General features: G+C 35.6%; 1 protein-coding gene and 1 long non-coding RNA gene across 2 annotated transcripts; one reads left to right on the top strand and one right to left on the bottom strand.

The window, feature by feature from the left end:
• The first annotated feature begins 7038 nt into the window (after nt 1-7038).
• Nucleotides 7039-11731, top strand: LOC133812777 (uncharacterized). Its single transcript, XR_009884026.1, has 3 exons — nt 7039-7242; nt 10061-10250; nt 10767-11731. It is a non-coding gene; the product is annotated as an uncharacterized LOC133812777 (long non-coding RNA).
• A 550-nt stretch (nt 11732-12281) lies between these two features.
• On the bottom strand, nt 12282-14800 carry LOC133812776 (uncharacterized). Its single transcript, XM_062246596.1, has one exon. It carries the CDS (start codon nt 14454-14456, stop codon nt 12498-12500), a length of 1959 nt encoding a protein of 652 aa, XP_062102580.1. The 5' UTR covers nt 14457-14800; the 3' UTR covers nt 12282-12497.
• Between the last annotated feature and the right edge of the window lie 599 nt (nt 14801-15399).

Below are 15399 nucleotides of genomic sequence, written 5' to 3'. Positions count from 1 at the left end.
CGGTTCATAATTGGGTCAACACCCATTGTTTTCGTAGCTGCCATTGCCTCTCGGTAGCGTTCGTGCTTCGCGATTTTGGTGACCCTTTTCGTGATCAACTTGAAGGCGTGACCAACCATCAAGTTCCCAGTTGAGGCAGGATCTTCCTGCTGAGGTTGGTCAGATGGGGCATTGGGAGAAAGAGTCGGCCCGGCCGCAGCAGATGGAGTCTATTGCTCGCGGGGAGAAGGCGGAATCGCGGTGGCAGAGGGCCTGTGTTTCGGGCCTTTTTCACCTAAGGCTCTTTGCTGCTCTCCCTAGTATGTCTTTCACTGGTTTTCTTCTTGCTTGGAGGGGCAGCAGCAGCCTCTGGGGTGCTGTAAAGATCGAACACGTTGGTAGAGTCCATGCCTGAAAAACAAGAACAAAGTCATATAGTAAGATAGCATGAATAACCAAACACATTACATCAGAAAAAGAAACAAAAAAGGGATTGCAAAGTCCAATACTCGAGCTATTATTACTGGTTGCTACACTACAGACTCTACTAGTCTTACACTCATTCTTTGACACAAAGAAGTCTGGCCTTAAGTGTGGAGCATATTTAAAACTGTTGTCCCCGTCGAATAGATGACAGGGAGTTGGAAAATTGTCTAAAAGTGAAATTACTATACCGTTGTCGTTTGACGAGTCGTTAGAGAGGTTGGCAGGCTCGGTGGCCTTCTGCTTTCCTTTCCTCAAGGGGGCCGAGGGCCTTTCTGTTCGAGGAGTGCCAGTAGGTTCCCTGAACGTGACCCCAGTCGGTCTCCTCCGTGGAGGTGACGCTTGAGGTTGCTGCTCGGGTTCCTCTTCGGCGCGAGCACTCCCTACTGAGGGCCCCCTCATGTCCAATTGAGGGGTCCAGAGGCCAGCCAACCTAAGGTTAGCCTCTGTAACCAGATTCTTGACACTCTTTTTAGCATCAGTCATGCTGGCCAAGAGTGCCGATCTCGACTCCAAGCACGGAGTTGGGTTTGGTCGCAGCCACGGGCCTAGAAGACATCAAAAGTTTAAGACATTGTGGAGGAAAACACTAAGTGAAGAAGTTAGCCAGCGATGCGAAAGTTTTACCTTCTTGTGCGAAAGCCAGGTTGTCCGCGACCAGGTCAGCCGTAAGGAAGTAATCCTAGTAGTACCTCCCCACGTTTGAAATGTGGGTCGTGTCAGTCAGGAAAGTGCGCCTAGTTTCCTGATGACAAAGGTGGAAGAACCCCGTGCCTTCATGGTTGGGGTTAGATTTGAGGTCGAATAGGTAGTTGACCTCATGAGGCGATGGCACGGGCCATTTTTTCTGGCTATACAGGATATAGAGTGCAGCAAGCATCCTATATCCATTCGGGGTTATTTGAAAGGGGGCAACTCCAAAATAGTTGGCCACCCCCTGAAAGAATGGGTGAAGAGGCAAGGTGGCCCCTGCCTCAATATGAAATCGCGACCAGGCGCTATAGGCGCCTCCAGGTAGATTAGCCCTTTGTTCTAGGTTGGGCTTGACTAGGGTCACCCCTGGCAGACCATATTTCCTTAAATAGTTGACGATCATTCTGACCGCACCCTACTTTCAGAGACTACATGCCACTATACATCCGGCTGAACAGCGTGTCGAGGGCGGGCATGTCTTTGGTTATTTAGGTCGGGAGGATTTTCATCTCGACCACTGGTCGAGGTAGGGCTGTGCATAAATTTTTACAACCTGCCCAACCCGAATAAACCGCCCAAACCAACTCGAAAAAACTGCCAAAAAACGCAACCCGAATAAACCGACCAAAATTTAAACCGCCCAATTGTTACATTGGGCGGGTTGAAAATAATAATCAACCCACCCAATATAACCCGGCCCACCCAATTAAGAACTTATTATTAATTTATTATTTTTAATACATTTAAATAAATATATTAAATTTATATATATACTTAATTAAATTTATATTTGTAATTGGACTTTGGACTATATTAATTTTCTTTTTCATTTTAATGATATATGTTTGTTACTTTGTTTAATATTTTTAATGTTGATGCAATTATTAATATATTACCAATTAATATATAAGAAATTTTTTCAAATAAATATATAAATTAATTAAGTTTTGTTTTATTTTTTTACTATAAATTTAAAATATTGTTTTAAGTTTAAAAAGATAAACTTCACACTATTAGCACTAGTATTTAAAAGAAAAAAAATGTAAAAAAAAAAAAAACTTCGGTTTGGGCGGGTTGACCCGACCAACCCGCCCAAAAAAAATATAATTTCGGTTTGGGCAGGTTAACCCAACCAACCTGCCCAAATTATTGGACGGGTTAAATTTTTTTTTCTTAATTGGGCAAGTTACGAGTCACTTTTGCTAACCCGATTATGACATTGGACGGGTAAAAATGCCTTAACCCGACCAACCCGCCCAATGATCAGCCCTAGTCGAGGGAGCATCAGCCGTAGCAGTAGGCTGATGGGAAGTATCAGAGGTTTTTCTTTTCTGGGCTTTGGTTTTGGTACGAGCCATGTTTCGGATTAAGACTGGGGAAGTGTTTGGATTGGTACGAGAAAAGGGGATATCGGGTACCAATGTCGAGGGTTGTTCTTCATCCTCGAGCAGTTGAGCTAACAGATCGTCGTCGATGGGTCTTTCTCCTCCCCACGGGTCTTGCATATAAACTGCAAACATACAAAGGATGAGATAAGACGCACAATCTGAGAGCTTATGTTGAAAGTTGGAATAACGTTGCTCGCGTCTACGACCAACAACATTCTAACCGAAAACACTAAGTTTTATGCGAGCAGTTTGAAAAACGGATCAAAAAGTGAAAGTAAAAAGTTTTTCTGAAAAAAAAAAAGCCTTTTCAACTCCGAAGGGGCGGGAAAAACCCAGTTTTTCAGCTAGCCTAAAAATCAAATTTTTACTTCGATTTTACACCCTAAACCCATGATCCTGACTATCAAACTGATTTCTAACTTATACATAACAGAATTACACTACCCTATCAAGCATCAAACGGTATATACAAAATCTTCACAAATTTCTACCCAAGAACACAAGAAGTTTCAGAGCACAGAGACAGTATGCGTGGCCTCTCAAAGGTTTAAACGTCGAAGAGACTTACCTAAGTGAAGATTGGAGATTCTGAAAAGGAGTAGCTTTGGGTTTGCAGGCAAAAGATCCTTAGCTAAGCGACTAAAAACCTTGAAGTTTCGGGCTTTGAAATATTTCTTGAAGAGTTCTTTGCAATGAGATGGCGTGTAAAGAGTTAAAAGAAGAATGTGAGGATTATTTATAGAGGCTGAAGTGTGCCGAAAATGGGTAATCATGAGCTACATTTTTCAAGGCATGGGGGAGTGTACAGCCGTCGGAAAGGTTTCTTTAAAACTGAAAAGGCATGATTGGACGTGATTAGGTCACAGTTTTCAAGAACACACGAGAGGCTTTGATAGATTTCGTGGGGCATACGAAAAGTTAGTTTCCTAAGTTTACTTATTGCTGGTCGCAATATATAAACTTGGGGGGCAAATGTTTATCCATAAATCAGTTGCTGATGACGTGGTAAGGATTTACGACATGTGGCGGACGCGTAGCTGAGATACAGCTCGTCTATCGACCATCATTATTTCCACATGAAAATATCAAGTTTTATATACGACCAGCCTGATCGTATACTCCATTCATTTATGTAAAAAATTTGTACAGTTGTAATGATATCTAAGAATATCTCTTCATTATGACTTGCAGATCCGTTTATTAAGGATATTTATTATTTCCTAATTCATGTAACTCTTCCTGAGCCTATAAATACACATGAGATAGCTCAAGGAAGGGGAGAGATCTTTTTCTTTCGGAATTATACTACTATTATCCATCGTTGTATTGCCTTTTTCTTCTAAGGTCTGTGAAACTCAGGAACCCTAGTTCTTTGATCACACATTGGGAGATCAATATTAATAGTAGTATCAAGTGAACGTAAGTCATGACTAATCATTGGGGCCGAACCACTATAAACCTCTGTGCTATTTATCTTTCCATTAGATTAATTTCTCAAGCTCTATATTACTTTCCTGTCGTTTTCTAGACTCCATGTCGTTGACCAAAATCAAGGTTAACACCTTGTATAAGAGAGTCATCACCCTTAGAAAGGGCTCACCAACATTGTATCAAGAAACATATATTAAATATAGAGAAATTTGCTGTGAAACTCAGTGAGTAGTGTGAAGGGTTGCACTAAAGTCACTAAGTTTGAAATGTTGTACTTAAGTCGGCACCATTAGTAACTAGGAGACGTCGAGGGGGGGACTTGGTGGCCGATGTCAAGGGGCTTTCTATCGTCAAGAGAGAAGAGAGAGAAAGAGGGTCTGAGAGAAGCAGAGTTAGGGGTGTTCACAAAATACCAAATCCAAACCAATCCGCACAATTCAATCCAATCCACAAAATATGGATATTCGCACTTGTGCAGATTGAATTGGATTGGAATATCTAAAGTCTGCACTTTTGCAGATTGGATGTACTTTCACTTGTAAAAGTATCCAATTTAATCCAATCTGCATTTATTTCAAAAAATATAAATATATATAAAAAATTAATATTTTAAATATTTAAAAATAATACTATTAATATTAAAAAAAATGATATTTTAAATATTGTGTTGTTGAAAAATTATGTGCTTGCTTTATATATATAATTATTTTGTTGTTGGAGATTTAAGTCTAAAGGAGCTTGAGTTATGTGTAATTGGAACTTGCTTATATATTTATTGGATATTTAAATTTAAAAATCATATTTTATTTCAATTTTTACGTGATTTATTGGTTATGTGAAAAAATACATATTTTAGTGAAAATTATTAAATAATTTAATATTAAAAAAATTCGCACTGAAATAACCGATGCAGATTGGATTAGATTGAATTTGAGTTGTTATGCGAATTGAATTTGATATAAAATATGAAATCCGCACTTAGTGTGGATCAGATGAGCAAAATAGTGTGGATTGGATTGGATGAACACCACTAAGCGGACGAAGAGATGAGAAACTAAGATTGAGAGATGGTATTTTGTGATTTTGTTTATGGTAATCTTTTTTTTTTTTTTTTATATATATTTGATTGAATTGCCATATTTTTTTATATTTTGTTTATGGTATTTTGTGATTTTGTGCCATATACTTTTGAGGAAATTACATTTTATATGAGATTTTTAATAGAGTGTGCAAAAATATGACTTTTTTTTTTTAAAAAAGAAGTTAATTTATGGCTTTTTTTTTAAGAATTTTCACTTTTATGGGTTTATTTTCCCATATTTTTGTATAAATGTTGGTTTATGCCATAGTTATACTCTTAATTAAGTTTTATTAATTTGGAAGGGTATGTTTGTAATTTGATTATTATTTTTTTAGCTTATTTGTTTTTTTATATTGTTTTTATATTCCTAATTTTATATTAAATTTGTCTTTGGTTGTTTTGTATTTTTTTTTATGGTAATATGAATTATTTTTAAACTTATTTTTTATTTATTATAAACATGTTTTTTTAGATTGTAAGTTTTTTTTTTCAAATTCTGAGTAAGGTAACCAGTTACTTGATTGATCTTTGACAATTATGTAAAAAAAAATCCTAGAGCTAGGTTAAATAACATGCACCATGAGGAGTAACCAGTTATCCTGAGATGAGTAACTTTCTGCCATAAGAGGGCTAACCAGTTACCTAAGAGGGGTGATGAGTTACTCATATTAAATATGAAAAGAAATATCAAATTTGAAGGAAAAAGTGGAAGAACACTTCATTAAAAAAGGAAGAAGAAGTAACTATGATTTTAGTAACATAGGTAACCAGTTACCATAAAGAAACCATAAATATACACACACCAAAACGTGAAGGTAACCAGTTACCCCCTTAAATATACACATAAAGAACGTGAAGGTAACCAGTTAATCATTCACGTTTTCATATTTTTATTAGTTTTCTTTCTAAATTTTGGTATTCCTACAAGTGTTACAGTAAAAAGAAAATGCTGAAAAAAATTGATTTGAATTTTTTTTTACATATAGTGGAAAAAATTTACAATAATAAAAGATAATAAATAAAAAAATAGTAAAATAATTATGTAATGTTAAAATATATGTGTGAAAAAAAAAGAAAAAAAAAAGAAAATGGAATGAGAAAATAATAAGTACAAAAATGAAAAAAAAGATGAACAAATAAAAATGAAAAGAAGAAGAAGAAAAATAATGGAAAAATGAAAAGAAAAAAAAATGAATGAAAAAATTAGTAGAAAAAAATGAAAAAATGGAAGAAGAAAAAAAGAAAGAAAACAAGCTAATATGTGTGAAAAAAGAAAAAAATAGAAGGAGAAAATAATAAATACAAAATGAAGAAAAAATAGAATGAAAAAAATGAAAAAAAAGGAAAGAAAACTGAAAAAAAATATGAAAAAAAAAACAATACAAATGAAAGAAAAAAATAGATAAATGAATAAAAATGAAAAGAAGAAGAATAGAAAAATGGAAAGAAAAAAAGGATTGTGAAAAAAATTGGTAGAAAAAAAAGAAAAAAAGGAAAAAATAGAAAAAAAATAAGTAAGGAAAAAATTAAAAATTAAAAAGATAAAATAAAATTACCTTCAAAATCAAAGAAAACACAACTATGATAAAAAAATGTATTATTTCCATATTTTAGTTAGCTACTAATTGTTTTCCATACTTTAATTTTTTTTTAAATAAATTTTCCCATACAAATTAAGAAAAGTATAATTCTTATATTTTTGCACATTAATAGTATAAAAAAAACCATATTTTTAAAAATTTCCCTATATTTTTTGTCCATAAATATAGAAACCAATTTTAATTTTACCATATTTACATAAGAGAACTTCTGTTTTATTAAAGTATTTTCAAGTAAGATTAGGCCCGTTAAGGGCCCATAATGAAATGTAGTAGGATGGCCCAATTTTTGCAATGAGGTTGCTGGTTTAGGAACATGTCAAAGCCCATCCACGCGCGGCGCGGGCGGGACTCTCCTAATCTTAGCCACTTGATCAAACGATATAACTGTTCGACTTTATTTGGGTCGAATTTCAAACGTCGCGCTACAAATCCTCATCTTATTTATATTATTTTTAAATATTATCTTTCTCAAACGAATTCCCTCACTCTCTTTTTCTCTTGAATTCTCTCACCTCTTGTTATCTGCAATCTCATACTCAAGCGTTATGGAGTTTCAGATCATGTTCATTCAGCTCTTGGTCACTCGGTGAGTTCCGAACACCTTGTTTTTGTTCTCTCTAATATTATTTTTCATATTTGTTTACCGATTAGTTTCTCGCAATGGAGAAAAATAGTTGTTTTTGTATCAGATGTTTTGAGTTTTATTGTTCTCGCTTTGCAATAATGGAGATTTGATCAAACATTGAGTGTTTGTATCAGAAGTTTTTGTGTAATTTCATTTTCATTATGAATGTTTTTGTTTGGGTATGTGAAATTTGAAGATCAATTTCGCAATGTAGCTACTTATACTGGTTGTTAGTATGGTTAACGAGCTAAAGAGATTGAGCATTTTGTGTTTCGTTTGTTTGTAAAATGTTCATGGTAATGGTGTGCGTTACTCAAATTTGGTTTTCTTTTTATGTATGTATTTTCTCCCTCATTTTGGCCTTGGTTTGCCCTTTTTTTTTACTTTTTTATTTTTTTATGAGGGCTGGGGTACGATTCAAATGGGAACCTACATAGAAATTTGCTAGAGTTTGCTTCTTTAGTTATGCGTAAGGACAAGTATTAAAAAAGATAATGATATTATTAAGCTTTGGGAACTTCAAAAAGGGTTTGTTCAGTCTCTTATAATGATATTGGTAAGCTTTGGGAACTTCAAAAAGGGTTTGTTCAAAGAGGGTTAGTTTCATCTTTTGATATGTTTTAATTCTTAAGTTTCTTTGATCTCGAATTGGAATGAATAATTTCAACTTGTGTATTCTATTTCTAACCAGACATACATATTGTCCTCGTTGGTCTTCTTGTTGTCTAAAGTGGTAACATGTAATTTTCAAGTTAACTTGGTTTTTTCACTTGTACGTGATTGTGATTTCAATAAAACTGGTGTGTGGATAGAAGAATCATTAATTTGTTTTCTAATTTATAGTTTCATCCTTATTGAATTCCTCACAAGCTGCAATTGCGATGGATATAGGGATATGTTATAGTCTGATTTCGGAATTAGTCTTATTGCATACTATATAAGTCAGATGTTACAGCATCAGTAAGCTATGTATTACTTCACATGTATATTTATGCTATACTATTGCACTACTTATGTGTAGTGCATGTAAAAAATCACAGTCAGAACTACAACATTATCGGCGCTACCTCCTAAGCTTATAAATATATAACTTATTAGCTAGTAGTAGATAAGTGTTGCAGTTGCAACAATTTTTTAGTAAACAAGAAAAGGATTTGTAGTTTACCTAGTCCCTTTGCTGCAATCTGCATAACTACTTTTGGATTTTTAAAATTGTCACATGAAAGTTTTTAGTCATACTTTCATAGTTTATATAGTTGTTCACACAGTATTGACATCAGTCAGCTCAGAGTCCTGTCAAGGTGACACAGCATTTGTCCCTTCTATATGCAAAGGAGGTATACATGGCATAAACAAATCGATCAACTTGCATATGACGTTTACATTATATATTTTTATTAAAAGTTCTTTGACTTTGATTTAATGATATAAATATATAATATTTATTTGTAAATGAATAACTCAAGACTCCCTGGACCCTATGATATTTTAGCAGTAGAAGATGTAGTAATCATATGCAAATAATATTTTGATAATGATAAATTAGCTGAAATTTTTGGGTAAGCTATGTTGAAAAACAATGTAGGGAACTGATTTTTTTTTTTTTGTAAGAAACAAAATCTTTTATTAATTAGAAGAACTGAAAGATATGAAACATGAAGAAAATGTATTCTTAAGGAAATAAAAGAAGAAAATACAGGCTGAAACAAAACTGGGAAATGTTTATCCTTGATTTCGCTGATAGATATAATCTTATGTAGTCACTAAGAAATAGAACATTATCTCTATTATCTCTAATAGCTGACACTGAGTGTGGAGCAGGGAAAGGCACAAACCACAAAAGATTGTTTTTTCTACAAACAAATATTTCCAAATTCAGTGCTTATTATTATTATTATTAATTTTTTATAGGGGGGTAGGGAGAGGGGTTACCTTGCTTAGAACATTATTGTGGTATGCTAGTGCTGAACTCACAAATATTGGGTACTGCTTTTCAAGATTTATGCTTTGTCAGGGTTAGTATAGAGCCCTCAAAAAGTCTTTTTATTCTTTTATTTTTTTTCCTCTTAATTAATTATTATTATTATTTTTTCAATCTCTTATGTAAAAGTGGATAAAACAGAGGAAGCCTCTACTTGCTTATCTTGTTACATCTATATGTATGTAGTTTTAGAGGGTTAAAGCAGCGTAGCAGCGTATAACGTAGGTTGCAATTTGTATCTATATTGAGTTGTTCGAAGAAATTGCATAGATATAGACATGTATTCCGAATTGGGTGGATCATGTGGTAATGTTCGTTTGGTATCAGTACAATTCACTTTTGGTGCATCTAAATTCTGTCCACCATGTATTTTGGGATGTTCTTTGTCTCGCTCATGTTTTGTATATGGATCCCAGCATCTCATGCAATTGCTATTACTGCAGTTGGTGGCTTAATATATATCTTGGAGGAGTGGATTGCAGGAAGAAAGACCATCATATAATGTCAATTCTGAAGCCATTATATTAAGCATTTAATGATACAAAAATATTATGTTTTAATCAGTTTTTTAGTTATTTTGGTTGGTATTTTATGCAAGTCTATTTAAAATTACAATTTGTCTTTACTTTTTACCATTGGTTATTAATAGTTGGTAAGAAATTGAACAACTCTGTACTTTAGATTTCAGTTTTATTGATCATTTTGGATTATCGGTTGTGGTTAAAAAGTTATTCTTCTAATAGAACTTACAAGGATTTTTAAGTTGAGTTTATCTCAATTAAGAATTTGTTTTCTCAGGTGGCTTTGGCCTCTCTACTTGGAGTTGGACTTGGTTATACGATAACCATTGCGTTTCAAAGTTACTTATACGAGTACCTATCCGTGAAACAACATCTACTTGGAGTTGGACTTGGCCTCTCTACTTGGAGTGGACTTGACTTATTTGGGCAGTCTTTGTACATCTTATCCAGTACCTATCCATCCAGTGGTGAGTTTTGATCATTATTTAACTTCTTATTTAAATTTTGAGATGCATAAAGACACTTATATTTCCTGATTAAAAAAAAGTATTAATTTTCAATCTTCTCGCAGCAGCTTATGCTGTTGCTATTACTATCCCTGCATTTGGTGGTCTAATGCATATGATGACGTTTTATTTTTTATAAAAAAAGTATTAATTTACAATCTTATCGCAGCAGCTTATGCTGTTGCTATAGCTGCATTTGGTGGTCTAATGAATATGATGATGTAAAAATTACTGTCTTCAAATCAAATTTCCCGTGATTCTTGCTGTGATTTAATGTCAATATTATTCAAGTTACAATTTGGCATCAACTTTTACCACTTGCCCTTAATAACTAATAAGAAAGTAAGCCACTTTGTACTTTTTATTCCAGTTTTATCGTATTGTATTATAATTTTGTGTATTTTTATTCTAATAGAAGTATAGAACTTAGAGGATTTTTAAGTTGAGTTTCTTTAAATTAAGTGTTTATTTTTTTAGGTGGCTTGACGACCTCTTCAACGGGGATAATGTTCTACAGTTTAAGATCCAAAATCACTTATGGGCATCTTGACCTCTTCTACATGGTCTTTGTACATCTTCTCCAGTACCTATCCGTCCAGTGGGTGAGTTCTTGTCAGTTCAATATTTAATTTCTTGATTAGATCTTTAAGCACGTTATAAGCGTCTTGACCTCTTCTACATTGTCTATGCACATCTTTTTCAGTACCTATCCATCTAGTGGGTGAGTTTATATCAATATTTAATTTCTTGTTTTACTTTTTTAACACAGAACTTCTTATTATTTTTTCAACATCTTGAGTATTAATAAAACGGCGTCTCCTTTTTTGCTCGTTATGATATGTTAGAGTTAGACTCTTAATTTTGATATTTAGATTCTCCTAGAGCATGCACTGTATATTGCATTCCTGAATGTCTAGTACAAGTTTAGCATGCATCTATAGTCAAAGATGAGTTTTTATCTGTCATTTAAATTTTTGTAGTCATCATTATTATTATAATTATTATTTTGCTTGAACGGTTTATAATCTTTGACTGATTAAGATATATTTTTAGTAGATGCTGAGGTTGGTATCATAAATTTTATATTCTTTTAGAAGAACATCTTAATAGGCAGCTATTAGCCATTGACTTTGTTCAGTTGGCGGCACGAATTTGAGAAAATCCCTTTAACATTAGTTCATTTGCGTAAAATTGTGTATGGTGCTTACCTTTTTAGCTTGTGAACATAAATTCTTTATTTATTCGTCATGATATTTTGTCTGTATTAAAGAATTGGGGATCATCTGGTAGTTCTGATGACCAAAAGAATAGTTGTCCGCTAGTGCTTGTTTCATTTCCCAAAACAGAGGTAATACTTGCTTAAGAATCTTGACGGTGGATGTCCTGGTGACAGTTGAAAAATTCAATAATTGGAGTATGTGCTAAGATGGATGTAACAATTTTGTTGTCTGAGAACTTTTCGCATTTTCAGTAAAACTGATAGTTTCTTCTATCTGATAGAACAGAATAGATTCCCCACTCCTGATAGATGTGGATTAATTAGTGATTCGGTCTATATAGCCACACGTGAGTGTTTTCCATTTTTTTCTTGGAAAAAGCTATAGGTTAGCGTAGAGATGTATAGCTGATTCTTTGCATATCCCACTCCTTAGTCTCCTCACTCGCAGTTTTATCCTTTCTTCTATGTATCTATTTTCGCATAGTTTGCATTTACTATGGACTAGTGTCAGACTTAGATCAAATATGGGTTCATATATCAGAGCCATTGATAAATAAAGTTGATTATGATAACAACTCATATACCTAATAGTAAAGGGACATATTTCATATACTTATTCGACACACTCTTGTGTTGTCTTTCATTCATGTATGATTCCGGCCAACATCGTTTACCCACCTCATCTTTTTTCAAGCTAAGTTGTCCCTTGTGACTTATTAACAGAAGCCAATTTTAGCATTTTAGAAAAAAATTAAGAACAGGAAATCTTGAAATTGTGATCAGCAATATGAAATCTTTCAGTATTATGCCTACTTTTGGGGGAGATACAGAACACAGAAAGAAATAGATTCTGAAATGCAGAAAATCTTCTAAACACTTACAGAAGGCAAATTAGTGTATTTACACTCCATGATAATGAGAAAACTTAAGAAAATAATGAAAATTCTTTTTACCAATTACAAGAAACTAGTAAGCATTTTTTGCTTGGCTCAATGGAATCCCCTTGAGCCTCTGGACTGATAAAGCTCCAACCTACTCTTGGCCTCTTGTAACAATGTTTCAATTGCTTCATCTTGGGTCACGTAAGATTGTTTTGTTGCCCATTCAAGCACAGTCAGCACCTCGGCCTGAGCAAGTTCTTCGCTATCTGGTACATGCAGTGCAATGTAGCACAGGAGAACCAATGCAGATGTTTGAACAATTTGTTCACCAAAATACACAAGCTGGATCAAGTGCTTAGCTCCTCCAGCATTAATTATGGCTTTGGAGTGATCAAGGTGGAGGTAGTTTATGCTTGAAGCGAATTTTGTGAGAGCAATTGAAGCTTCCCTTGAAACTTCAGCTTCTCTCTCATCAAGCAGCGTCACCAGTGGGCCAATCATCCTTGTCTCTGTTGCCCGAAATGTCCTCGCCAGATTCCCAATAGCTTTGACACAAGGGATCAGGAGTTCTGATTCCTCCTTCTCAATGATGTTTAGTAACTGATCAACTACAGCTTTGCAAGCGGGAGAACTTGGCTTGAATGCTGATCTTCTCAACTCTGGATCCTTCTCTGCCACAGCTGTGATTTCCATCAATGCCATGGCCGAAGTGTATTTAACATCTTCAGGACCTTTCTCCAGTAGAACTGCAAAACATAACAAAGCTCTTGACTCTGTTATGCTACGGCATATAGGCGAGTTCCCCTTGGCAAGATGCAAAAGTGCTCTTGCTGCCATAGCTTTCATGTTGGCCTTTGTTGCAGGGTCTTCCAGTTCTCTCCCCTTAATGCTAGTACCTGAAAGTGAAAGATTCTGCTGATGATTTTGCTTTGTGTTGCCATTGTTGTTCTTGACCTGGGTGTTCTGGTTTGCGCTATTATTTATCTGTTGGAGAGGTTTGGACCCTGTCTTCAGTGCAATGGTATTGGTGACAACATTGTACATCTGACTTGGGGTTCGATTTCCCAAGGGATGAGCAATTTGATTCTGATTCTGCTTGTCATCCCCATTTGCATTGCCAACGTTGTTGGTGTTGGAATTATTGCTGGCTACCACAATGGCATGGATGGATGTTGTTTTGTTGACGGTAATGGTGTACTTACTATGTTCTTGAACAGTTTCGAAAGCGAGATGGCTAACGAGCAAGCGAATAATATTGTTCTGGGCAAAAAGATCTTGACATTTGGGGTAATTAGCGGCTAGCTCGGATACAGCCCATGCTACCATGGCCTGAACCTTCATTGGACCGTCTTTGAGGATTTTTGCAAACACAGAACAAACACCAGCATGAATCATGTGCTCCACGCTTTCAGGGTCACGACCAAGCAGTCCAATTGCTCTAGCGGCGTTCTCTTGGCCCTCTGCTTGGCCATCTTTGATCAATTTCAACAGAGGTCCAACCCCACCTTCCTCGATGATCAGCTTCCCATACCGATCATTATCCCGAGCAAGCGAAACCAGTGAAGCCGCAGCATCGGATCGACCTTCAAGCGAACCCGTATAGAGAATTGCTATCTGTTCCCATATGAAGCAGAGAATAGGCTCGTTGGCCGCGATGGGAGGCAGTCCCAGGTACCCATCGTCTCGAGCGTCGGCAGGGGCCGAGACACGGAGGAGCCAAGACACATCCCCTATCGAGTTCTCCAGCTGGGACGACATTTTCCGGAATGCCGCGGCTGGAATGATGGTGAAGACTCGCTTCATGAGGCCGTTGGCCCGGCATTTGATGGCCAGGGAGAGAGCCTTGTCGAGGACTTGTTCCGTATCATCTATGATCCGCCGCGTGGGGCGCTCGTATAGGTCAGAGCTGGCTCGAGCCGCCTGGCGTAGGAGGCCCGCTAGCTTTTCCGTCTTAGACTTGAGCTCCGTACATTCCTGCTTGAAAGAACTTGCTTCGTCCGCCGCTTTAATCACTTGGTCCGCCAATTGGATCGGCTTTGCTAGGATCTGCTTCACTATGTCCGCCATGGCTACCACGGCGGACTAGGGTCCCCAAGTTCTGGTCTTTAGAGTCTTTTTATTGCCTCAATAGAGGTGAGAAAACAGATCAAGAGAAGAGTAAAAGAGAAATTTGGGGGAATCCTTTTGGGTCGTGATAGACGGAGATGATGATGGAGGCAAGTGGGTCTGTTGAGACGTGAGCTGGATATTATTAAGTGAATTTGGGCAATGTCATTTATACGAGAACAGTCAGTGTAGATTTAGGTCTCCTTTGCGGATATTGAGTGCTTTAATTGCGACTCAGTCTCTCTGGCGAGGGAGCTAGTTGTAGAAGGGTCTCGGTCGACGGGTTTTACAAGGTCAAACGCGTTCCAACACCACCTTTATAGTTTTTTTCTACACACCTCTTATTTATACAAGCCTCATCATATTTGCCAGTTTTCACTTTTCACATGCCTGACTGTGTTCTTCCGTTTTAACCTTCATTTTCCAACTGTTTGAAAGAAATTAATTACTAAAATGTTTTTTTATTAAAAAAAAATAGTTTTGTTTACCAATCCAAAATAAAAAATGTTGAATAATCAACATTAACCGATTGCTGTCACACCTTAACTACCAGCCTCGATGGGTCCACCCACGTTGGGAAATTGGCTTACGTGCATAAGCTTACTGATTGGCTAAGTAAGTTTACTATTAAAGTTCCATCTTTTCCTTTCTCCCATTAGATTTTTATTAATGTTCTCTTTTTTAAAAGCAGATTTTTTTTCCTCTTATGTAGGAGTTTTTTGGCTGGAATTTGCTGTTAAATTTAATGATATTATATCTATATATTTATAATACATCTAAAGATCCTACCTACCTTTCATTTTCAAAGATAATTTAAGTTTTCATATCATATAGCTTCCAATTTACTCATGTATTTATAGATAAAGACGGTAACAAAAAATGAAAAAGAAACATTGCATAATAT

This window comes from Humulus lupulus, chromosome 1 (assembly GCF_963169125.1).
Source record: "Humulus lupulus chromosome 1, drHumLupu1.1, whole genome shotgun sequence".
Classification (NCBI taxonomy): Eukaryota; Viridiplantae; Streptophyta; class Magnoliopsida; order Rosales; family Cannabaceae; genus Humulus; species Humulus lupulus.
The sequence above is the reverse complement of the archived record's forward strand: the minus strand, read 5'-3'. Positions and strand labels throughout refer to the sequence as shown.

Excerpts from the sequence above, each read along its gene's own strand:
- LOC133812776 (XM_062246596.1), bottom strand. The coding sequence starts at position 14,456 with ATGGCGGACATAGTGAAGCAGATCCTAGCAAAGCCGATCCAATTGGCG.